Source organism: Pygocentrus nattereri, chromosome 4, assembly GCF_015220715.1.
Source record: "Pygocentrus nattereri isolate fPygNat1 chromosome 4, fPygNat1.pri, whole genome shotgun sequence".
NCBI classification, from domain to species: domain Eukaryota; kingdom Metazoa; phylum Chordata; class Actinopteri; order Characiformes; family Serrasalmidae; genus Pygocentrus; species Pygocentrus nattereri.
In genome coordinates, this window is record NC_051214.1 from 791,379 (window position 1) to 816,378 (window position 25,000).

A 25,000-nucleotide genomic window follows, 5' to 3' on the forward strand; every position below is an offset into this window, starting at 1 on the left:
ATGGACTTCATAATCCCAAACCGTCGATAAACTACGCCTTAAAGTCCCCAAACCGTCGATAAACTGCGCCTTAAAGTCCCCAAACCGTCGATAAAACGCGTTTCCCAAGCCACAGCTCACACTTTCTCACAAAGGTTCGGTCATCTCGCTCGAACTTCTCCGGTCCACCTTAAATGGTGCAGCGGTTGCTGCTGCACCGTTTAAGGTAGAACGGGACAGCTCGAACGAGAAGCTGGCCAAGCTCGGTCTCGCCGCTTCCTTAAACTTTTTAAACTTACAGAATCTATAGGCGAAAGGGGCTTAACCCAACACCGCAGGCGAGCAGGTAAGAGAGTGGACTTTACCGGTCTTGAACTGCAGGTCTTTGTCGTCTTCCGAGCCAAACTCCTTCAGAAGGGACACGTACAGGATGCCGAAGGCGTTCTGGATCCCGAACACCGAGCCGTTGCACCACATGGAGGCCAGCATGACCACCCAGCCCCAGCCGCCCTCCGGGTGCACGAACTCGTCTTCTGTTGGGTCCGCTTTCCCCGCCGCCGCCGCCGCCGCCGCCTCCTCCTCCCCTCTCCCGTGCCCGCCGTTCTCCTTCTTCTCCTCCGCCTCGTCCGCCTGCTTCTCCTCCGCTTTGACCGCAGGCTGATCCGGGGCAGCTCCGGACTCCTGTCCGCTCACGTTCACGTCTTCTGTCATGACTCAAACCGCTGCCAGCGGAAACAAGGCAAAGAATAACGCTGGAGAAGCTCGACGCCCTCGGTAAGAGTATGAAATCAATATCGCGGACAAATTTAGAACTAATGCAACCGTTTCATTCCCACTGGCGACTCCACAGCTCTGCAATGCAGTATATATAGATATAGCACGGGGGCGTGGCCACAAATGTATATTCATCGCCTAGGACGTTCAGCCTGCTCGTGATTAGGCAGAACGCACCCGCCCTGGATGCATATTCAGCAGTAGAACGCTTAGGCCGCGTCTGACTGGACGAGACCCAGACGCTCCTCTTACAAGGTCCAATTGGGAAAGCAACGCCGGAGTCGATGCGCTGCTGCTGCTGCTGCAGTGGAGTGATGAGGCCACCAAACAGGAGTCTAATAAAGTGTAGAAACCCCGTGGAGCTGCTCAGTGCGTCCATCATTACACTTCATCTAACACGTGCATTTTCACCTATTATAAAATGCTGAAGCTCTTAAAGGGGAAGTCCAACTACGTACCAAAATTCCCCCATAATCCAGCGTGTGAGGTGTAATCAGAGGTTCAGAGGGTTTGGTGTGAAACGGTTCAGACGTCTTTACAGTGGTGGTGATGGGAACCAGGCGTCGCCATGACTACAACACAGATCTAGACACTTTATTTACCATCCAGAACCACCAGAGAACCTACACAAGTCTTCTGAGCTTATATGGAATGTTGATGATGGAAAACTGTGGAAAATCTGGAATAATGAGTTTTCTTTGGGGACTATTTTGCCGCACAGCGCCCTGCATGTCTCCCTCCACCATGAATGGAGTTGAAGTTCTCTAAACTCTCATAAAACAGCGTCTCAGTCATCAGGCAGTGAATTCAGAACCAGTTCATGTAGGAACTTTCTGTGAGGAGGTTTTAGAGGGACGTCTGGTTCCCATCACCACCACCGGGAACGGCTCTGACTCCAAGTTCCTCTTAGAACGTTTCACACCGAACTCTTTACATCTGAACTGTTCAATCATGCAGGAATTTGTAAATATGTGTGGGGTTCCCCTTCAAATGAGAGGTGTGAATGACAGGACAGCAGTCCAGGAGCTGAACCAACACTGCCGGACGAAATAAAGCCCAGAAAATGGGATTAGGAATTCATTATTGACGACTGAAATGGAAGTGAGTGAGAAGTACTTTCCTCCCTGACGTGCTGGAGTGGAATCACTCTCAGTAAAGTACAAATCCACCAAGAATGACAGTTAAATACATCCGTACCCACACACAGGCACTTGCTCGGCACATCAGAGATGTTTATAGCAATGCAGGCCGGTCCGGAGAGGCTGTCAGGCAGCAGAGCTGGGCCGATCCGCTCCGGCATGGCAGCTCAGCGGTGATTAAAGCTTCTACTGTCTGCCACACGTGACAACGTCAGTGTAAACAGAGCAGCTGAGGGGTCATCGGAGCGCGATCAGGTGACTGCTGGGTGAACTGTCCTCCGGCCTTATCTGATCTCGCCTGTATCCCAACCGCTCCGTCCGGAGAGGCCCAGGCTGGTCTTGGTTTCTCTTGGAAGTTCCTCCTCTTTGTTCTGACCCTTTTGAGTCCTGGTTCCTCCTCTCGTTAAGGGGCCTCATATATCTGGACCACGATTTAAGACGAGGAAACACTCACAAATGATGGCCTTACAGGGTTCTTCAAAGAACCCTTTCATGATTACAGGGTTCTATGCATGGTGAGATGGTTCTTCAGATTGATTTGCTAGGTGGTTCTATATGGAACCTTATATAGCACCCAAAAGGGTTCTCCTACAATAGCAGAACGCTTGTTGGCGTTATACAGAACCTTTGGATGTATATCACAGCTCTCCTGCTCATTTGTGCTGCAGCACCCTCAGTTACATCACTGTGCCATTCAGATGCACCAGCATTGAGACAGGATGGGACCGTTTCAGCTCACTCCCAGAGACCACCTCAGTCAGAGACCGTCTGGCAGAGACTGCCTCAGCCAGAGACCGCCTCAGTCAGAGACCGTCTGGCAGAGACTGCCTCAGCCAGAGACCGCCTCAGTCAGAGACCGTCTGGCAGAGACTGCCCCAGTCAGGGACCGTCTGTCAGAAACTGCCTCAGTCAGAGACCGTCTGGCAGAGACTGCCTCAGTCAGAGACCGCCTCAGTCAGAGACCGTCTGGCAGAGACTGCCTCAGCCAGAGACCGCCTCAGTCAGAGACCGTCTGGCAGAGACTGCCCCAGTCAGGGACCGTCTGTCAGAAACTGCCTCAGTCAGAGACCGTCTGGCAGAGACTGCCTCAGTCAGAGACCGTCTGCCAGAGACTGCCTCAGTCAGAGACGGCCTCAGTCAGAGACTGCCTCAGTCAGGGACGGCCTCAGTCAGGGACGGCCTCTACCAGTGCAGTTTCTAAAGCTTTACCATCCAGTCTTCAAACAGAGATCCTCTCAGCTTCTATTTGGTCTTCAGCTTATTAAACTGTAAACACTGTGTGACCAGAGGAGGACGGGTCTCCCCTTCTGAGTCTTGGTTCCTCCCAAGGTTTCTTCCTCCAGTCTGAGGCAGTTTTTCCTCGCCACCGTCGCCTCTGGCTCGCTCACTGGGGGATGTGTTATAACTGTTTTCAAACTTCTGTAAAGCTGCTTTGTCACAACATCGCTGTAAAAAGTGCTAAACAAATAAACTTGAACAAATAGAACTGGACCGAATTCGGGTTTATAGCAGTGCACACAGAACCACAGGGCTGGAAACCGCAGCACTTTAAATGAGACCAGCTCACCAACAACTGTGAGAACAGCGGCCTCTGGTGGACAAAGGCGCGAAGCACAGCACTATCCGGGCAACGAGGGCCTGATAGATAACAGGGCACAGGGTGGAGGAGTGGGGAGTGGGGTCAGGGGGTTGCTTGTCACGTGCCCCTTAGATTTTGAAATATGCATTTTCTATTTTTTTAATATTACTTTTATTGCATATAATTATGAGCCAAACATTCTAATTACACCACAGATCAAACCTCACAAAGCCACACCCTCCGTTCCCTACGCTGCCACACAAAGAACCCTTTGCCTGATTAAACGGTTCTCTGCGTGGTGAAATGGTTCTTCAGATTGATGGAGAATGTGCTCTACATGGTTCTATCTAGAACCTGTTTGGAAAGGGATCTATATAGCACCAAAATGGCTCTGCTATTGCTGCGATATCAAGTCTTTAAAAAAAAGACGGTTCTTCAAGGGTTCTTTAGTAAGGAAAAAGCCCACCTAAAAGGTTCTTTGCATCATTAAAGGGTTCCTTAGACTGATAATGTGCCTTAGAACCTTTTTGAAAAGGTTCTCTCTATTGTTACAAGCCGACGAACTTTGCTGTGTCGTAACAATAAACGAACCCGTTTTTGGTGCTGTATAGAACCCTACATAGCACAGCACATGCTCCATCAACATGAGGAACCATTTCACCATTCAGAGAACCATATAAGCATGTAGGGTTCTACATAGAACTCGCTCAGTGTCATGAGAACCAATTTCATCCCGAAACCCTAACCCTGACCAGACCAATCACACCTCACAGCGGCAGAATGAGGAGCGGAGAACCCACAAACCACAGAACCACAGAATCCAGTTGTTTATTGCAGCTTTAAGACAATAGAAGGTTCAGCTCACCCTCAGAAAAGATCTTCAAGGGTTCTTTGGGAAAGACAATCATTTAGAACCACGAACACTCAGATCCATTTGCATGCTTGAGTGGTTCTCTGCACGGTGAAATGGTTTTCAGATTGGCGGAGAACGTGTTTCTATTGAGCACCAGAAAGGGCTCTTCTATCGTCACAAAAGCAGAACCTGGTGCTACACAGATCCAACACATTCTACACCAATCTGAAAACCATTTCACTACACAGAGAACCAAGCGGTTCTGAATGGGAGTGTTCATTGTTCCATAAAGAATTCATGAAGAAATCGTCTAGAGTGTGCAGCCTTAAAAAAAAAAAAAAAAAAGAGATGGTCCTTCAAGGGTTCTCTTGTGAAGACAATTTAGAACCATGAACACTCAAAGAACATTCTGCATGATTAAAGGATTCTTCACACGATGAGCGTTCCTCAGCCTGACGGAAACTGTACTGTAGACGGTTCTATACAGAACTCTTTTGAAAACCGTGTTCAGAGCATCAAAAAGGGGGTTTTCCATAGTTACGATGTCGAGTGTGTAACAGAACCCATTTTTTAAAAAGTTCTAAGCAGAACCTTTTTTAAACTAAAGAACCCTTGAAGAACCATCTTTTTAAGAGTGTACATGTCATGAAATGATGCAGAAATATACTACAGCCCATAACGTTGTTCACACTGAGCACAAGCCAGTAACTGTGGAACCGAACCAGCTGGAGGAGCTTTGCTTCTTCTGGCGTTGATCACGAACCCCAGTACAGTCGTGCGCTGGTCAGGTTCCACGGTTCTGTTGATGTGAGTGTAAATAGCACAGTTACTGTTTATTTACTGAATCGAACACAAATGAAGCTTTGAGCGCGGCGTGCGCCGAAGACCCGCCTCATCGGATGGAACGTCAATGTTAAACTCTGAGAAATCGAGAAGAGTGAAGTCAGGAGACGGGAGTCCAGCAGGGCCTTCAGGAACGCCTGGGACGCGTTCTCCACAGTCCAGAGCAGGTCGGTCAGCTCAGCGCCCCCCCGTCAGAACTACTTGCCAGTTCTGGCTCTTTTGGGCGGCGTGGGTTCTCCGTTCTCCGTGACTGCCGCTCTGCTCCTCTTCCTCAGTCCCTTCATCTTCCTCGTCTGCAGTTTGTCCAGGTTCTGTTTCTGCATGTGCAGCCGGCCGTACTTGGTGCCAAAGGCATCGTGGGAGACGTTCTTCTTCTTCTTGGGCTGGAAAAACAGAACAGAGTCACTCACAGACTCAGCAGAGGCAGAAACACTGAGCCGAGATTCGTCAACAAGCCTGCGGTCGCAAAATAAACAGAGCATCACGCTGAAAATCATTAAAGACACAGAAAAAACGATCGCCTAATTAATTAATTAGTTAACTGATTAATTAGCACAGTAAACATGCTCAGCTGTTTAAAAACGCTTTAATATCCTTCTACAGACTCAAACTAATGATTTCTTACATTTGCACTTTAATTATTTCATTTTTTTAATTAATCTGGTTTTATTTTATTCATTTAACCCTTTATTTCCTGTTCCTGCTTTAATATAAAAGCCCCTGAACTGCCACTTCTCTACTTTTGTCTTGGGTTCTTCAGTAAAGACACCGGATTCTGTATAGAACCACGAACACTCAAAGAGCATCCTTAAACGGTTCTTTGCGTGGCGAAAGGGTTCTTCAGACTGATGCAGAACGTGTTGGATACGGTTCTATGTACAACCATTTTGAAAAGGGTTCCGCGTAGCACTGTAAAGGTTCGTCTGTTCTTACGAAGTTAAGCTTCTAACTATAGCGGAACCCTTTTTGGTGCTACACAGAACCATATGCAACACATTCATCACCAATCTATACAGAACCACTGTCTTTACCAGAAGAACCATCTTTTAAAAAAACTGTATATGAAAAGAGCCACATATGGTTTTTATTAAAAAATCATTTATTGTATAAAATGTGCTCTATTAATAATAATAATAATAATAATAATAATAATAATAATAATAATAATAATATTATTATTATTATTATTATTATTATTATTATTGTTATTATTATTATTACTAATTATTATTATTACTAATTATTATTATTACTTGTTGTTGTTGTTGTTACTACTACTGATTCCACTCAGACAGTACGAGCTGATCACTGTCATGGTCTGTTTGTAAACAAAGCGCTGAAAGGCCTGCTGGGACTGAGAGCAGCTCAGAGGTGCTGGGCAGTCAGATTACAGTGACCAGTCTGAGCAGCGCCGCCAGCGCCTACACACACCTGACCAGCCCAGCTGATCAGATTCAGTCACTGATCAATAAAAGAGGCACAGGTCAAGTGGCCGTAGATAAACAGACGTCGGGCCGGTACCTTCAGGGCTTTCGGCTGTCTGTGGGCCGTCTTGTACAGGTCGTCAGAGGCCAGGTGAGTTCTCCTCAGGACGAAATCAAACGAGGGTCCGATCTCCTCCAGCTCGATGCGGGGGGTCCGACAGCCGGACTTCTTCAGCAGCACTCTGAGCAGAAACGACACGCTGTGGGTTTACAGGAGTCAACAAGCTGAGAAACTGTGCAGCAGATTCTACACCCGGATCACGGTGGACCCCACACTGTACCCCAGGGGTACGTCACACTACGCAGGGGGTCCATCAAAAATTCACATGAATCTACATTTAATTTCTGTTAATCGGTTTCACGCTTCCTCGATACGGGCGACTCGAACAGCGTCCAGCGTGGGATGAACTCGAGCTCTGGTTCATCCTGAAGAAGGAGCTTCACTAACGGTCACGAAGGCCTGCGAGACGCTCGGCAGTCACACACTCGGCTTAATTTTACTGGGTTTACACTGCAGTTTAATGAGTCACTCACCTGTAGCCCCACCCCCTTTTCAGTCAGGTCACTCACCTGTAGCCCCACCCCCTTTTCAGTCAGGTCACTCACCTGTAGCCCCACCCCCTTTTCAGTCAGGTCACTCACCTGTAGCCCCACCCCCTTTTCAGTCAGGTCACTCACCTGTAGCCCCACCCCCTTTTCAGTCAGGTCACTCACCTGTAGCCCCACCCCCTTTTCAGTCAGGTCACTCACCTGTAGCCCCACCCCCTTTTCAGTCAGGTCACTCACCTGTAGCCCCACCCCCTTTTCAGTCAGGTCACTCACCTGTAGCCCCACCCCCTTTTCAGTCAGGTCACTCACCTGTAGCCCCACCCCCTTTTCAGTCAGGTCACTCACCTGTAGCCCCACCCCCTTTTCAGTCAGGTCACTCACCTGTAGCCCCACCCCCTTTTCAGTCAGGTCACTCACCTGTAGCCCCACCCCCTTTTCAGTCAGGTCACTCACCTGTAGCCCCACCCCCTTTTCAGTCAGGTCACTCACCTGTAGCCCCACCCCCTTTTCAGTCAGGTCACTCACCTGTAGCTCCGCATGTAGATCTTCCCATCCGCCGCAGTGAAGTGGAGAATGTGCTCCAGGCCAGCTAAACGCACTGCAGGTACAGCAGGACCACGAAAAAAATCTGACCAGGGAGAGAGAGAGAGAGAGAGAGAGAGAGAGAGAGAGAGAGAGAGAGAGAGAGAGAGAGAGAGAGAGAGAGAGAGAGAGGGGCAGACAGAGGGGCAGACAGAGGGGCAGACAGAGGGGCAGACAGAGGGGCAGACAGAGGGGCAGACAGAGACAGAGGGGCAGACAGAGGGACATGGGTTTTAAAGAGTGAGCGTGTGAATAAATTCAAAAACAGCTTCTACAGAGTTCAGCATGTTTCTCCTTTATCAATTTCAGACTAATATTTACTTTTAAGGGGGCAGTATCGGTTTTAGTGTGTGTGTGTGTGTGTGTGTGTGTGTTAGGGTTGGTGGTGGGAGGAGTTACCTGTCAGGGCGTTGCGGAGGCGTACGAGTTCATTATCTGTGTTGAAAAGCTCACCAGCAAACACCAGCATGGGCTTAGTGCCCTCTGGACACTTCTCATTCTACAGACAGAGGGACAGAGAGAGGGACAGAGAGAGGGACAGAGAGAGGGACAGAGAGAGGGACAGAGAAGAGAGAGAATTGTTTAGTGTTACTGCTACAAAATGACTGAGTGGACAGATTTTCCTGTAAGGACTTGGTTCTTGTCTAATGCTGTCAGCGTTCCTGACAGCTGGGATTCAAAACACCAGATCCGATCAGAGCGTTTGATTCGTTCTGCGCAAACATTTGATTTGATCTAGTCCAGCATCACTGGGATTAGTCACCATCACCTTTATAGATCTCGCATGAAACACTGCCAGCGAACATCGTCCTCACCTTGACGTCTTTCAGAGACTTAAACTTCTCAATGCCGAGCTCGAACATGTCCAGCACGTGGAAATCAAACAAGCGACCTGCAGAACAAACAGATGACCAGTGAGAATGAGAACAAAGCCCAACCCCTTTTAAAGCTACACAGTAGGTCTGCACGATTACGCCAACATAATCAAAGCGTCACTGCTGTCAGGCCAAGACCTTGCGTTACGCTGCAGAGCGGAGGGAGACCGAGTCTTACCGAATACGAGGTTATTGGGTCTTTTCTTATTGTGTGACCCGAATAAAAACAGGGAGCAGTCCGTCTTCTTGGAGAAGAATTCCTGAGAGAAACAAAGTCAAAACGTTTACCCACCAAGCGCGATTCACTCAGACAGGAAATCCGTTAACGGCACAACACGCAGCTGTAATGGTATCTGCTAAATCCAAGCACCACAGAAGAGCTCGTCCTCAGTCGTGTGTGAAGGCTGAGGCCATATTTAGAGGCTAAATACATGTTTTTCTGTCATTTTAACTGCAATAATCTGTACATGACTATAAAACGTACAATTTAAAAGACAAAAAAAAAACTAATTATAAAATATATAATAAAAGTCCCCAGGAGTCGAGTCACTGGTGTTACTGCGTCTCTTATTTTGAAATAAAAGTCACGCCGATGACGTCACTCGACCTCCTTTGACCTGTTTTCTGAGGATCTATGGAGAAAAGCTCATGGTGAGTCCACTGTGTCTCTCAGTTCTCAGAGATCTTCTCATTCAGCTCATGATCTCATATGAAGCTTCTAGCTGACTTCACCGGTGTGACCGACTTTATTCTGAGGTCATTGTGAAAAAATAGAAACCCAAATGGATTAAATTCCATATTTTAGTGGACGTTCCCTGATGGACCGCGTGTGGTTTGATGTTCTGTAAAATGCATCGATCATTAAAAACGTCTCTGGTGTTTCCTTTATTATGTGGAACACCAGTGAGGATGAGTAACACCAGTGACTCCCATGGAGAGATGGTTTCTGTAGAATGACCCTGCTCCTGAGTGGACAGTGAGGGTCACCGTCTGCTCGTTCTGTGAGGAGTAAACCATGCGGGTTTGGGCCCGATTGAGCTGTGTATGGTGTGGAGCTTCATCTCCAAGAACATCTCAGACTGAGCTGCAGAGATCAGAGCTGAGAGTGCAAGAGCTCGTACAGTTTCAGCTCCTGAGTGAGGAGAAACTCTCAAACTCACCAGTGATGTGGAGTCTTCAAACGGCCTCATGATGTTCTTCCTGAAGTGAGATGATATTTTCAATGTTAATTTCAACAGTAATTACAATGTCAATAAATACAGGTTCACTAAAAGTGACTACAAAAGAAGGCAATAAACACATCCATGTTAACATGCAAGTAGAATGACTTACTTTTTGTATAGAACTGCATTTGGTTTCTTTAACGCGTACTGCAAACAGAAGAGTTTAGAAAAATGATGAGAATAGCTTTTATAAATGAAACAGTAGAAGCCGTATTGCCCCCTACGCTTCCTGTAGTGTATTACAGTCTGTCAGAGCGACTGTGTGGATCATATGAACATTATAGAGCTTTTTAAATGAAACAGTAGAAGCCGTACCGCCCCCTACGCTTCCTGTAGTGTATTACAGTCTGTCAGAGCGACTGTGTGGATCATATGAACATTATAGAGCTTTTTAAATGAAACAGTAGAAGCCGTACCGCCCCCTACGCTTCCTGTAGTGTATTACAGTCTGTCAGAGCGACTGTGTGGATCATATGAACATTATAGAGCTTTTTAAATGAAACAGTAGAAGCCGTACCGCCCCCTACGCTTCCTGTAGTGTATTACAGTCTGTCAGAGCGACTGTGTGGATCATATGAACATTATAGAGCTTTTTAAATGAAACAGTAGAAGCCGTATCGCCCCCTACGCTTCCTGTAGTGTATTACAGTCTGTCAGAGCGACTGTGTGGATCATATGAACATTATAGAGCTTTTTAAATGAAACAGTAGAAGCCGTATCGCCCCCTACGCTTCCTGTAGTGTATTACAGTCTGTCAGAGCGACTGTGTGGATCATATGAACATTATAGAGCTTTTTAAATGAAACAGTAGAAGCCGTATCGCCCCCTACGCTTCCTGTAGTGTATTACAGTCTGTCAGAGCGACTGTGTGGATCATATGAACATTATAGAGCTTTTTAAATGAAACAGTAGAAGCCGTATCGCCCCCTACGCTTCCTGTAGTGTATTACAGTCTGTCAGAGCGACTGTGTGGATCATATGAACATTATAGAGCTTTTTAAATGAAACAGTAGAAGCCGTATCGCCCCCTACGCTTCCTGTAGTGTATTACAGTCTGTCAGAGCGACTGTGTGGATCATATGAACATTATAGAGCTTTTTAAATGAAACAGTAGAAGCCGTATCGCCCCCTACGCTTCCTGTAGTGTATTACAGTCTGTCAGAGCGACTGTGTGGATCATATGAACATTATAGAGCTTTTTAAATGAAACAGTAGAAGCCGTATCGCCCCCTACGCTTCCTGTAGTGTATTACAGTCTGTCAGAGCGACTGTGTGGATCATATGAACATTATAGAGCTTTTTAAATGAAACAGTAGAAGCCGTATCGCCCCCTACGCTTCCTGTAGTGTATTACAGTCTGTCAGAGCGACTGTGTGGATCATATGAACATTATAGAGCTTTTTAAATGAAACAGTAGAAGCCGTATCGCCCCCTACGCTTCCTGTAGTGTATTACAGTCTGTCAGAGCGACTGTGTGGATCATATGAACATTATAGAGCTTTTTAAATGAAACAGTAGAAGCCGTATCGCCCCCTACGCTTCCTGTAGTGTATTACAGTCTGTCAGAGCGACTGTGTGGATCATATGAACATTATAGAGCTTTTTAAATGAAACAGTAGAAGCCGTATCGCCCCCTACGCTTCCTGTAGTGTATTACAGTCTGTCAGAGCGACTGTGTGGATCATATGAACATTATAGAGCTTTTTAAATGAAACAGTAGAAGCCGTATCGCCCCCTACGCTTCCTGTAGTGTATTACAGTCTGTCAGAGCGACTGTGTGGATCATATGAACATTATAGAGCTTTTTAAATGAAACAGTAGAAGCCGTACCGCCCCCTACGCTTCCTGTAGTGTATTACAGTCTGTCAGAGCGACTGTGTGGATCATATGAACATTATAGAGCTTTTTAAATGAAACAGTAGAAGCCGTATCGCCCCCTACGCTTCCTGTAGTGTATTACAGTCTGTCAGAGCGACTGTGTGGATCATATGCACATTATAGAGCTTTTTAAATGAAACAGTAGAAGCCGTATCGCCCCCTACGCTTCCTGTAGTGTATTACAGTCTGTCAGAGCGACTGTGTGGATCATATGAACATTATAGAGCTTTTTAAATGAAACAGTAGAAGCCGTATCGCCCCCTACGCTTCCTGTAGTGTATTACAGTCTGTCAGAGCGACTGTGTGGATCATATGAACATTATAGAGCTTTTTAAATGAAACAGTAGAAGCCGTATCGCCCCCTACGCTTCCTGTAGTGTATTACAGTCTGTCAGAGCGACTGTGTGGATCATATGAACATTATAGAGCTTTTTAAATGAAACAGTAGAAGCCGTATCGCCCCCTACGCTTCCTGTAGTGTATTACAGTCTGTCAGAGCGACTGTGTGGATCATATGAACATTATAGAGCTTTTTAAATGAAACAGTAGAAACCGTATCGCCCCCTACGCTTCCTGTAGTGTATTACAGTCTGTCAGAGCGACTGTGTGGATCATATGAACATTATAGAGCTTTTTAAATGAAACAGTAGAAGCCGTATCGCCCCCTACGCTTCCTGTAGTGTATTACAGTCTGTCAGAGCGACTGTGTGGATCATATGAACATTATAGAGCTTTTTAAATGAAACAGTAGAAGCCGTATCGCCCCCTACGCTTCCTGTAGTGTATTACAGTCTGTCAGAGCGACTGTGTGGATCATATGAACATTATAGAGCTTTTTAAATGAAACAGTAGAAGCCGTATCGCCCCCTACGCTTCCTGTAGTGTATTACAGTCTGTCAGAGTGATCACTCTACAGTAGAGATACTCACAATGTCCTTCAGGGCCTGAGTGACCGTGTCACTCGTGTTGCCTCCTTTCATGATCATTGCATTCTTCAAGTCCTCCACCAGCTTCGGCTCTCTGCTCTGCAGGAAGCGTTTGGACCGCTTCGTCTTCGGTTTTCTGCCAAGAAATTATTAACAATGATGTAAATGTTCACTGAACCAACCAAAGACGGACCGTCCGGTGCGCTGTTAGAAAGGACACCCGTGTGCCGGACTGGAAAACACGGACTTCGTTATTAGAAGATCCGAGTTTGAACAGTCTTTATATATACAGTCAGATATTAGAGCCCAAAAGCTTTCGAGTGCAGAAAGGAAGCCAGGGAGCCAACACTGCTGCCACAGAGCTGAACACACGGGCTCTTATCAGCAGCCAGGACTTCTCCAGTTTCTTCACTTTAAACGCTTTATTGACCACGTACGTCACAAGGACCGGACAATTTAACACGCAGGAAGTCTGAAGACGGTGGAGAGAGATTCGCCCTTTCGTCCTGACTGACGTGACGGTTCGACACCAAAACCTGCAGCGTCTTCTGAAGTGACGGGAAATGACCTGGTTAACTAACAACATTCCTTCACACGGTTCTGAGAGCAAAGTTCTGTTTCTGTATCTGATATACACAGAAAATCCCGAGGTGGGGAGAAACGTGAGGAGATAAAACTTACCACTTTTTTACACAGTAACTGAGTACCTGAGTATCTGAGTAACTGAGTACCTGAGTATCTGAGTAACTGAGTACCTGAGTATCTGAGTAACTGAGTATCTGAGTAAATGTAATTAGTTTCTGTACTTTAGTATTTTTGGTGTATCTGTACTGAAGTTTCTCCGTTCTGGGGACTTTTTCCTTTCACTCCACTACATTTCAGAGTCTAATATCCGACTTTTTCCTCCTACATTTTGAGAAATCTGTCGTTCCTTTTGGTTTCTGTGTGTATAAAAACGTAACATGTCAAAACGAAAGAAGCGCAAAGCCAGAGCACCAATCAGGGCCCAGCGGTCACTTTGTTTACAGCTGGTTTTGACCTGTTGGTCATACCGACCCAGTGCAGCACGCGGTTCAACGTCAGCGCAGCAGCGTAAAACTTTGGGAGAGTCTGTTCAACATAAATGATGAACTAACCTAACTTTGTGTAAATAGAGCTCAATATAGAAATATGTCCACATATGCAGTCGAGACTGACGCGGCTTTTTTCTGAATTTCTACAAACACCATTTCATTTTATAGTAAATGAGTTTGGGCTGGTTTATGTTTATGAACAGACGCCTACAGATCAACATAGTAAAGGAGCTCATCTGTGATCCTGAGTTTAAAGCCAGTTTTTATTCAACTTAAACTTGGAACTAAGTTGTAAATAAATCTGAAACTGAAACTTTGCTTGTGTGTAAAAAGTGATTTCAGAGCCACTCGGTTCTCCCTGATGGAAACTGTTTACCTTCAGTGTTTTGTGCTTCTGATCATTTTAATAGACGTCAGCGTCACTAATTAATGACGTTCTATTAAAAGACTGGTTTACCAAGAGAGACGCTGGAGGACTTTCACCTGAAATGAGTTCATGAAGCCAGTCTGGTTATAAAAATGATAACAGGACCAGATCAGAGCCAGAATTACTCTTTTAGTACTTTTACTTTATACTTAAGTACATTTGAAGGGAAATACTTTAGTACTTTTACTCCAGTGGAGGTCTAAAGGGAGGAACTTCTACTTTTACTCGAGTACAGGGTTTGTGAACTTCATCCACCGCTAATTTTACCGGAACTCATGGACCCTCAATGTTGGTATGACGTGTTGCATGCTGGGTATTGTAGTGACACAAACAAAGATGAAAACACAAAAACCTTCATCTTGTAGAAGTGATGAGGCTGATGGACGCCGTTCTGCACTGTGGGAAATGTTACAACTACATCACAAATACCGTACTGACCTTTAATTTTCGGGCGAATAGGCCCTTTAACCGGAGCGGTTATAAGAGTCCTCGGACGGGTCTGTTTAAATGAGTAATTCAGCGCTGGATGTCTCGGTCTGGCTGAACCGCGGCCCCGGCAGGGGAGCACAGCCCGAATCAGCCGACTAGACGCGACTTTCACACTAAAAAGCCAGATAATCTGAGTTTATCTGGGAACCGCAGACACGTGGGTTACACGCTGTTCGGCGTCTCTCCGCGGCCACGGCGCGGCGGCTAAACGCGCACTCCGCCCTAAAGCCCAGCAATCCACTAAATCACGCATTAAACCCATAAAAACCCATTAAAACGCACTAAAACCAGTAAAATATACTCACACCACTCCGTCCTGCGCCATGCTGCACGCTGCTCGGTACTACGGGGTAACTATGGGGGCGGCTTTCAAAATAAAAGTCCCACCGGCTGCTCGGCACCAACATATTACTACTGATTAAGGTTCATTTTATTCACAAATAAACGAACCTTACAGCTCCTGGCCTACGATAAAACGGGAAATCCTGCTTTGTGAAACACCTCCCCTATTAACTAAGTGTGTATATATATATATATATATATATATATATATATATATATATATATATATATATATATATATATATATATATATATATATATATGAAATGTTTATTTAGCCCCTTTCTCAGGACAAAATCAACAAAAACAAGGAGGAGGAGAAATAAAGTGCTGAGTACAGACTAAAGGTTAAGCTTAAATAAAGGAGGAGAGTAAAGAGAACATGCTAATGTATTTACTCCCATTCGCCAGTAGAGGGCGCCACCGCCTAAAGCCGCTCTGTGTTTGTTGCCGTTTACCCCGTTTGCCCTACATAAAAGAATCTGGACAGCAATAAAAACGTCACACATCAATAAAATGTGAGCATTACCTCCGGTCAGCTACAGCTTTACCACCCACTGATGTCAAATCCATGAATAAACGTGTTTAAAAGCCAAACTCTGACATTTGAGAGACACTAATCAAGCAGAAGAAGATTTTCAAACTTTAAATGTGGAACAAAAGGACAAAATTTACTTTATTTCTCTTTGTTTATTAAAGATGAACGTAAGCGAGCTGCAGACCAGGCGCTAGGGGGCGCTCCCGAGCGAGTCCAGAATGTTCTCTTTCAGTGATGAGAAACTATTTTAACTGTTCGTTTTTATCCACTGAGCTCCGTTCACCCCCATTCACTGAGGACTCGCTCACGGGCGCCCTCTGCTGTTCAGCAGTCCTGTTATTGATATAACGAGGGAAATAGGAAGCGGCCCGGCTCTGATACGATAAGGTCCAAACATCTGAGTTCAGCAGCAAAAGTACTTTTATTTTGCGTAATTTTGAGTTTTTCTTCACAAATGTAATTATCAGCTTAACAATCTGCGACAAAAGTATTTCAAATGCATTGCAGTTGATGCCCAAATATTACCATACTAACCAAATATATATTTAAATATATTTATTTATTTTTAAAAAATAGTATTTGGAAATATTACACATTGAAATGAGTCATGTATGTAAATATGTTTATCAAATCGGTTTGAAAATGTATGAAAATATACATTATAATGCTGCTAAGTTACTGTTTACCCACTGAAATGAATTTGCGTTCTGGTATCTTCATTTTAAATATATATTTGCTCTGTTTATCCCCACAGACCTTAATCTGTCTGTGCGTTATGTCACTTTAGTGCTCATTTCAGGACCTTTTATATTATTGTCATTATTATTATCCTATTTTTCTAGTGTTTATTTTTGCGGTCAGTGTTTTTTAGCGTCTGTTTAAATTAACACTTCTCCTGTTTACCGTCTGTGTCATGTTATTGGGTCTCACTTCACTGGATGTCCTGTAGACAAGCTGACTTGGCTTAAATAATCAGCGAACATTAGCGTGGACTTTTATTTTGAAGCGTGCTGTCCGAGCAGCCTGTGTGCGGGGGGTTTAAAGGGCTGAGAGGAGGAGCTGGTTAAAGGCTCTTTATCAGAAAGTCCTGATGATGGGTGACAGTAAGTGGTTTTATGCTGAATTCTGGGTGTTTGAGGTTCTGATTCTCTCGGGTCGCTCTGCTGGTCCAGGTTCTGTAGTTTTGCAGTAAATCTTGTCTTGGCAGTGACTGTTGGTGTGATTAGTGTGTCTGGGCTTCTGTCAGAGTGACAAACTATTCATTTAATGAACGAAACACTTATTACTGCATTAATGAGCTGCTAATGAACTTTCACCCTTCACTGAATCCGCTGAACGAGGGAAAACAGAACTAGTCCATGTTTCTTTCTCACGAGGCTGAGGAGAGACCGGGTCGGTGATGGGAACCAGGCGTCGCCATGACTACAACACAGATATAGACACTTTATTTACCATCCAGAACCACCAGAGAACCTACACGAGTCTTCTGAGTTTATATGGAATGTCGATGATGGAAAACAGTGGAAAATCTGGAATAATGAGTTTTCTTTGGGGACTATTTTGCCGCACAGCGCCCTGCATGTCTCCCTCCACCATGAACGGAGTTGAAGTTCTCTAAACTCTCATAAAACAGCGTCTCAGTCATCAGGCAGTGAATTCAGAACCAGTTCATGTAGGAACTTTCTGTAGGAGCTTTTAGAGGGACGTCTGGTTCCCATCACCACCACTGTGAGGAGCTTTTAGAGGGACGTCTGGTTCCCATCACCACCACTGTGAGGAGCTTTTAGAGGGGGACGTCTGGTTCCCATCACCACCACTGTGAGGAGCTTTTAGAGGGACGTCTGGTTCCCATCACCACCACTGTGAGGAGCTTTTAGAGGGACGTCTGGTTCCCATCACCACCACTGGGAACGGTTCTGACTCTGGAACCGAGCGTTTCACACCAAACTGCTCAGAACCGCTCTGATTACATCTGAACCAGTTAGTCTTGCTATTTTGAGAGGTTGGTGGAATTCCCCTATGAAGGAAGCCGCTTTTCTGTCTGAGCTGTTCTGAACCGAGGATTTCCGCAGGGTTAGTCTGGGCTCGGACAGGTGCTTCCTGTGTATCCTCGCTGGGAGTCGTTTGGTCTTAAGTAGAAAATTGGTGTTTTCACTGTGAGCTGTACCAGCAAAGCGCACCTTAACTGAGCCTGACCTTCGTCTGGAGCCATGCTCAACTGTTCTGATCCAGACTAAAGGATGGATCGATCCACTGTTATTTTGGTCCAAATCAAAGTGATCTGTGTTCTGTAGGGACAAAAACACCCTGATTTTTCTGAGAACTGCTTTTAATGCAGTTCACAATGCAAAGTTTGATTTGCTAAAGCTGCAGAGATTTGAATAGTGCTTAAAAATAGTGAAATGAGTGACACTGTAAATGTGAAACTCTGCAGCTGATACGCCTCTTAAGAGTGTCTGTTGTTGTTGTTGTTGTTGTTGTTGTTGTTGTTGTTGTTGTTGTCTCCCACTCTGGAGATACTTAGAAACCAACTTTGAGTTGTTGTGAGGGACTCTTATTTTGAAATTGTCTTCATTAGCCAGTCTAGTTAGAAGGTTTTATCTTTGTAGCTTTCACTTGAATTAAGTAAACTTTCATTTAACAGTAACATTAAGGGGACTCTTATTTTGTAAAGTGCTGAAGTCACATAAAGTCCTTTTTGGCACCTTTATTGAAGCGCGAGTGAAAGACTGTGATTAACGCAGAGACATGATGTGTAATCTAGTGTTTCCTGTCGTGGCTCCTGGAGAAGAATCTGAGAGCCGAGGAGAATCAGACGATGAGAAAGTGACACTCGACAAGAAACGTCGCCCAAAACGTCGCCCACCGAAGCGCCACTACTGTTCCCACTGCGGGAAGAGCTTCTCCCAGATCGGACACTTCAACGTCCACCTGAACATTCACACTGGGAAGAAGCCTCACCAGTGCTCCCAATGCGGGAAGAGCTTCAGGACCAGTAACCAGCTGTCTGAGCACCTGCACACACACGGCGAGGAGAGGCCCCATCGGTGCGGCCGCTGCGGGAAAGGCTTCATGCGGCCGGGACGACTCCGGGCTCACGAGAGGATTCACACCGGAGAGAGGCCGCACCGCTGCTCCGAGTGCGGGAAAGGCTTCAAATCCACAGAGGAACTGAAAATCCACCTGCGCATTCACTCCGGACTCAAATCCCACTTCTGCTTCTGGTGCGGGAAGGGATTCGGCCGGAGTGAACATCTGAAAAAGCACACGCTCATCCACACTGGAGAGAAACCCCACTTCTGCTCCCAGTGTGGCAGGAGGTTCTCTCGCTCGGACCACTTAAAAAAACACATGGAAGTCCATGACAAGGGAGGGAACGAGCCGGAGCGGAGCGGAGTGGGCAGAGTGTTTCAGTGCTGAATGTAACTTGGTATCTGTTTGACTGCAAGTGTAGTTTATTAAATATTGTAGAAAATAAAAAGCTTACGCTGCTAAAGCACAGCGCGACTTGAGATTCGCATTTTTCTTTTCTTTTCTTTTCTTTTTTTTTTCCTATGTAAAAATCAGGTTTATGTTTCATATATAAAACTTTACAAAATGCAGAAATAAAATTGGCTTCAGTTCTGTAACTCTGACCTGCTGTTTTCATCTCTCTCCTTCACCTCAGTTGCCAAATATAAAGCTTTCAGGCTCAAATCGATTCACTTATTCAAGAAAGGAATAAACAGAATCACAGATCAATGAATCTTCCCTTCTTTCTGCAAAAGGCAATAACAAATCAATATCTGCTCCGTACAGAACAGCTTCGGCCTTTTAAACGTGCATTTGTTCCCAGCATTAATTCAGAGGTGGAGAACGTTCAGGAACGTTCAACAGTCTGCGCTTCAGCTGACTGGGGTTTCAGATCACGCTGATGACCAGACTTTTATTTTGAAGTCACTCTGCCAGAAGAGAGATTTTGTCTTAAAAACTTGAATAAATGTTGTTTTGAAACAGTTTATTATAAAAGATTATTATTATTATTATTATTTGCTGCTGTAAAATGTTTGTCAGATCCTGTGCTGGGAGCTCCTGCAACAAACACCAAATTTCTTGTATGTGTGAGCAAACCTGACCAATAAAACCTGATTCTGATATTAAGATTAGATTTAGATTAAAGACCTCTGCCTTTAACCCATCTGTGCAGTGAAACACACACACACACACGGGGGCAGTGAGCACACTTGCCCGGAGCGGTGGGCAGCCCTATCCGCAGCGCCCGCGGAGCAGCTGGGGGTTAGGTGTCTTGCTCAAGGACACCTCAGTCATGGACTGTCGGCGCTGGGGATCGAACCGGCGACCTTCCGGTCACAGGGCCGGTTCCCTGACCTCCAGCCCGTGACTGCCCCAATTATTGCTATCAGTATGATTATTATTACTAGTAATAGCAGCAATATATCTCGAGATATTTTGAGACTGTATTATAGATTATGATTATTATTATTATTAGTGTCTCTAACTCACATGACATGTTTTGAGACCCTCTTCAAGTTGTCGCTAGGGACTTTTATCTTGAAAATGTCCTTATTCGCCAGCCCTGTCCGGCATTACTGTAGAAAACCTTTATTTTGAAACAACAGACTTTTATTGTGAAATTCGAGCTAATGAGATGCGTGTCGGTGTCACGCTGCTCGCTTTATCTGTCGGAGCCGTGCGTGTCGGTCCGTCATGCTGGCGGCGGGATCCCGGTAACGGAGTGACCCAGTCCGCGGATTCGGAGACTCGGCCATGGCGGGCGGTGAGTGAGGGAAGGCGATCCGATATCGCGGGGATGAAAGGCCCGCGGTGACGCAGCGGGCCGCTCGGAGCCCCGGTCTCCGCCTCAGAGCCCCGCCTCGCAAACCCGGTCAGAGCCCCTCTCGGAGCCCCGGTCTCCGCCTCGGAGCCCCGCTCAGTGCCCCGGTCTCCGCCTTGGAGCCTGAAGCCCGGAGCCGGAGCCGCTCCGAGTCTCTGTTAATGTGGTCTTTATTCCCGCATGACCGACTCGCTAAACCCGGCTCTGTTTACACTGCGGCTCTAGAACATCGCTGTTCTAGCTGTGGATTAGCGTGTTAGCTGCGTTACTCTAGATACACTCTAGACATTTGGGAATGAAACGGTTCTATATAGAACTCGCGGTGGTAAATAGAACCGTTCCCTTTAGTAAAGAACCATCTTGTTTAAAGGGGTTATGCTGGGCTGCGCTGTAGATCTGTGAGTGAAGGACACCAGAATTGAAAGTCATGGTTCTTCAAGGGTTCTTTAGTAGAGAAAAGGTTCTTCAGACTGACAGAGAAGTGTTGTATATTGTCTACATAGGACTTCTATAAATAAGGGTTCTATTGTTATGTTGGTTTATGGCAGAACCTTTGTGGGTGATATAGAACCCTTTATTAGAAAGGTTCTGTGTAGAACCATGTAAGACAATCTGAAGAACCCATTCATGGTCATGCAAGGGGGTTGTTCAGTGTCTGTGGTTCTGTATAGAACCGTTTTCTGTACTAAAGAACCCTTGAGGAACCGTCTTTAAGAGCGTCCTTTTTTTATTGTCCAGATTGTCCATAGCGAAGGTCAGGAACCTCAGCCTGGGCGGTTCTGTAGACACAGCGTTACGTTTGAGGTTTTTCAGGTTCCTTTGTTTATGATGACCTGTGTGCTGTCACCGTAGACGCTAACTGACCCGAGCAGGCCGGTTCTGTGCACGTTCTCCGCTGATCGGCCTGTTCTGTGTTCTGCTGCAGAGCCGGTCAGTCTGGTGTTTAAGCTGTACTGCTTGGTGGTGATGACCCTGGTGGCCGCTGCGTACACCGTGGCTCTGAGATACACCCGGACGGTCTCCTCGGATCTGTACTACTCCACCACGGCCGTCTGCCTCACCGAGATCATCAAGCTGTTCCTCAGCCTCGGGATGCTCGCCAGGTAAGCGGCCCGGACCGCAGGGTCCGGCCAGCCGGGCCGGAGCGGCGACGTCGTAACTCGGTTATGAGGTTCTGGTCTCGCTGTGCAGCTCACGGTCTCCATCATCAGGTCACTGTACTGGACCGTTAACACCTGCTTTACCTTCCACTGTTTACCTGTCCAGCGTTTAGCAGACGTCTTACCCAGACGGACCTCGTCTGATGTCGCTGAGCAGTTTATGATGACCGGGTCCTGCATGGCCTCTCGGACCTACTGGCAACTACTGAAGATACGCTCTCTACACAGACAGAGCTCCTCCTGTGAGCCGCTCTGGATAAGAGCGTCCGCTAAACGCTGGAGGTGTAAATGTGTGACGCCAGTGCAGCTCCACAAAAATCCAAACTAGCTACTGTTATAAAGGTTTAAACTCATCAATAACTACACTGATCGATACGGCTTAAACTGATCGATACGGCTTAAACTGATCGATATGGCTTAAACTGATCAATACGGCTTAAACTGATCGATATGGCTTAAACTAATCAATATGGGTTAAACTGATCGATAATCCAATAAGGAGCTCGTTCGGGAAGCAGATCTCGGAGCGGAGTTGATCTGTTAATCCGATTAGTAGATTAGTCCTGTGGTTTGAGGGGTTAATCAGATTAGGAGATTAGTCCTGTGGTTTGAGGGGTTAATCGGATTAGGAGATTAGTCCTGTGGTTTGAGGGGTTAATCAGATTAGGAGATTAGTCCTGTGGTTTGAGGGGTTAATCGGATTAGGAGATTAGTCCTGTGGTTTGAGGGGTTAATCGGATTAGGAGATTAGTCCTGTGGTTTGAGGGGTTAATCGGATTAGGAGATTAGTCCTGTGGTTTGAGGGGTTAATCGGATTAGGAGATTAGTCCTGTGGTTTGAGGGGTTAATCGGATTAGGAGATTAGTCCTGTGGTTTGAGGGGTTAATCGGATTAGGAGATTAGTCCTGTGGTTTGAGGGGTTAATCGGATTAGGAGATTAGTCCTGTGGTTTGAGGGGTTAATCGGATTAGGAGATTAGTCCTGTGGTTTGAGGGGTTAACAGCGTTTGGTGTGTCTGTCCCTCAGAGAATCGGGGGGCCTCAGCCGCTGCAGGAGTTCGCTGGTGGAGCACATCTTCAGGAGCCCTAAAGAGCTGCTGAAGCTCAGCGTGCCGTCGGTGGTTTACGCCGTCCAGAACAACATGGCCTTCCTCGCCCTGAGCAACCTGGACGCCGCCGTGTACCAGGTTCCCACCTTCATGACCGCAGTCATTCCGTTTTCAGGTTGACCAGTCAGATTTAGCTTTAGGCTGCAGTAATGAAAAAACTCCAGTCCAGTTTCTCAGTCCCGGTCCTGGACACTCGCTGCCCTGGACACATCTGATCCAGCTAATCAGCTCATTAACAGCTACTGAGTTAAAGCGTCAGGAGCGGCACTCCGACGTCCAGGGCAGTGGGCTCCAGGACCAGGGCTGAGGGATGCTGCTGTAGTCCATGTGTATAGACTTCGGCTGCGTTCACATCACATCAAATCCGATTTTCACTCCGATCTGATCTTCGCTGAGAAGATCGTTAACTCTGATCAGCCCTCGGCTTCATTCATTCATCCAGACGGCGGAGAAAAAGGTGAGATGAGCTGCTTTTCCACCGCTTACAGGCTGTAACGTCTGCTCGGCGCTGGTGGCTACGATGGTGGAGAGAAACACGGATTCCCATCTGAACTTCTCATTAACGTCACATGGACATGAATTGGATCCCTATCTGATCTAAATCTCTCTGAAATGCAGGTGTTGTGATAAGTGCATTATAATGTTTGGTTCAGGAACATCAGCCCGGATGTTTGAGGCCACTACAGTGTAGAATGATGACCGATGTCGAGTCGGACTGACGTAAAAGCCGCCTGAATTCTGTTCGGACTGAGTCGCGGTGCCGCAGATCAGACGTGCGTCAGATTTCAGTTCCACATACGAAAGCGTCTGAAATCGGAGCTGAAAATGTCATTCAGTGTGTTTGTCTGTTCACACTGACACACAGTCACGCATGAAGACAGAACCAGTTCGGCCCACTTTTGGCTCAGGTCTGATTTGAGAAGATCAGATTTGGGCCGCTTCATCCTGCTAATCTGAGCGCTAGCCCCTGAGAACATCAGATCGGAGTCTCATTTGGGCTAAAAGTGTGGCACTAATCTGATTTTTAGCCCTAATGAGACTCTGATCTGATGTTCTCAGGGCTGATCTGACCTGAGCCACTTTCAGACGTGGTCCTAGATCGGACACGTTAAAGACGTTAAAGCCTGTAAACGGTGGAAAAGCAGCTCGCCTCCCCTTTTCCTCCTCCGTCTGGCTCTAATAATGAAGCTGAGAGCCGATCAGAGTTAATGATCTTCTCAGCGGAGCTCGTTCTGCTCGTTAGTTTGTGCTGATGATGCAGTGACGTCACGTGACGAGGCTTGCAGTCATGTCTGTTAGAGAGACTGAACACCTCCAGACTCCAGATGATTCGGGCCCTGTGCTGATTGGAGGGGATAAGTTTCCGTTATTTAAATTAGCCTTATGGCTCCGGCGGCCCCAAACCCGTCTTCTCTGATCGGTTAGGTTTGTTTAGGCTGTGTTTTTCTCTTTAACTCAGGTGACGTACCAGCTGAAGATCCCCTGCACTGCTCTGTGTACGGTGCTGATGCTGAACCGCTCCCTCGGCCGCCTGCAGTGGTTCTCCGTCTTCATGCTGTGTGCGGGGGTCACTCTGGTCCAGTGGAAGCCCGCCGAGCTCACCAAAGTGCAGGTGAGATTGCACGCCTGACCTGACGCACGATGAACCGTGTCATTGTCATGACTGATGAGAGCTTGTGTGATGCACGTGTGGTCAAGACAAGCTGACAGAACAGCTCAAATTCTTGGACGTGGAGCGTCGGAGGCCTAACGAGTGTCCCCCGGCGCTGGCCTTGACCCCTGACCTCCCGCATGGATAACGTTTGCCAACAGCTGTCGTTTAGCCTTCATAGCGGTGTGACAGTTTATCTAACGGACGTCAGACACACCTAACGGCCATCGGCAGATCCTGGCCTGTATAGCCTGTCTGTGAGGTCACAGTCCAGACCGAATTCAGGGCTCTTCATCATCTCATCATTAACTCAGTGTCACACAAACGTCCTGACTGGACTAAACCCCCTAAATCCTGTCCTAACTTTAGGATGACCCCCAGCAGGGTCCTGACTCCTGTTTAAGGCCCGTTTCTCTGGTTCTGAGGCGGCTGAGTCAGGCAGAAACACGGCTAGTCGGCCACAGCTCAGAGACTCAGCTGAGTGCTGATTCAGACGCGGCCGTGAATTCACCTTCAGAGCTCAGAGACGAGGCCGGGACGTGTTTACAGCCCGGATTCCTGCCTGAGGACATCACAACAAATAATCCGTCCACGCACGAGAAGCATCACAACACGTGACGATCACACCACGTCCTGCGGGAGTCCGGACCCTTAGTCACTGCACCCGTGTCTGGTCTGTGTAAAGGGTCCAGTA

At 46.6% G+C, this 25,000-nt stretch overlaps 4 protein-coding genes across 5 annotated transcripts in view; 2 read left to right on the top strand and 2 right to left on the bottom strand.

The window, feature by feature from the left end:
• slc16a10 (solute carrier family 16 member 10) overlaps window positions 1-690 on the bottom strand; it is a 76,096-nt gene extending 75,406 nt beyond the window's left edge. The window contains exon 1 of the mRNA XM_037537732.1: window positions 345-690. Coding sequence (XP_037393629.1) covers window positions 345-690 — 346 coding nt within the window. The remainder of the gene's footprint in view (window positions 1-344) is intronic.
• Window positions 691-4,275: 3,585 nt separating this feature from the next.
• On the bottom strand, window positions 4,276-15,078 carry rpf2 (ribosome production factor 2 homolog). 2 transcript variants are annotated; one of them, XM_017687092.2, is made up of 10 exons: window positions 14,979-15,078; window positions 12,688-12,820; window positions 9,990-10,027; window positions 9,818-9,857; window positions 8,836-8,917; window positions 8,598-8,674; window positions 8,182-8,281; window positions 7,726-7,828; window positions 6,689-6,833; window positions 4,276-5,550 (listed from the first exon to the last, which is right to left on the bottom strand). In XM_017687092.2, the coding sequence occupies exons 1-10, from the start codon at window positions 14,996-14,998 to the stop codon at window positions 5,365-5,367; spliced, it is 924 nt and encodes a 307-aa protein (XP_017542581.1). In that variant the 5' UTR covers window positions 14,999-15,078; the 3' UTR covers window positions 4,276-5,364. The 2 variants fall into 2 exon arrangements, with proteins under 2 accessions (XP_017542581.1, XP_017542582.1); XM_017687093.2 differs by lacking the exon at window positions 14,979-15,078 and adding an exon at window positions 14,623-14,641.
• Window positions 15,079-16,586: 1,508 nt separating this feature from the next.
• zgc:101562 (C2H2-type zinc finger protein) lies at window positions 16,587-19,065 on the top strand. The gene is made up of 2 exons (XM_017687094.1): window positions 16,587-16,656; window positions 18,318-19,065. The coding sequence occupies exons 1-2, from the start codon at window positions 16,644-16,646 to the stop codon at window positions 18,971-18,973; spliced, it is 669 nt and encodes a 222-aa protein (XP_017542583.1). The 5' UTR covers window positions 16,587-16,643; the 3' UTR covers window positions 18,974-19,065.
• A 1,128-nt stretch (window positions 19,066-20,193) lies between these two features.
• Window positions 20,194-25,000, top strand: part of slc35a1 (solute carrier family 35 member A1) — a 10,343-nt gene continuing 5,536 nt past the window's right edge. Inside the window, exons 1-4 of the mRNA XM_037537829.1 lie at window positions 20,194-20,330; window positions 21,313-21,490; window positions 22,574-22,733; window positions 24,115-24,267. Of these exons, the coding sequence (XP_037393726.1) occupies window positions 20,321-20,330; window positions 21,313-21,490; window positions 22,574-22,733; window positions 24,115-24,267 (501 nt within the window). The 5' untranslated portion in view covers window positions 20,194-20,320. The remainder of the gene's footprint in view (window positions 20,331-21,312; window positions 21,491-22,573; window positions 22,734-24,114; window positions 24,268-25,000) is intronic.

What these genes read in the sequence shown, in the direction of transcription:
- rpf2 (XM_017687092.2), bottom strand. Translation starts at nt 14,998, where the DNA reads ATGGCGCAGGACGGAGTGGT. An exon ending in AGTCTCTGAAAGACGTCAAG is followed by an intron (nt 8,282 to 8,597) that starts GTGAGGACGATG and finishes CTCTGTCTGTAG; the next exon opens with AATGAGAAGTGTCCAGAGGG. An exon ending in GACAGCCGAAAGCCCTGAAG is followed by an intron (nt 5,551 to 6,688) that starts GTACCGGCCCGA and finishes CTGTTTTTCCAG; the next exon opens with CCCAAGAAGAAGAAGAACGT.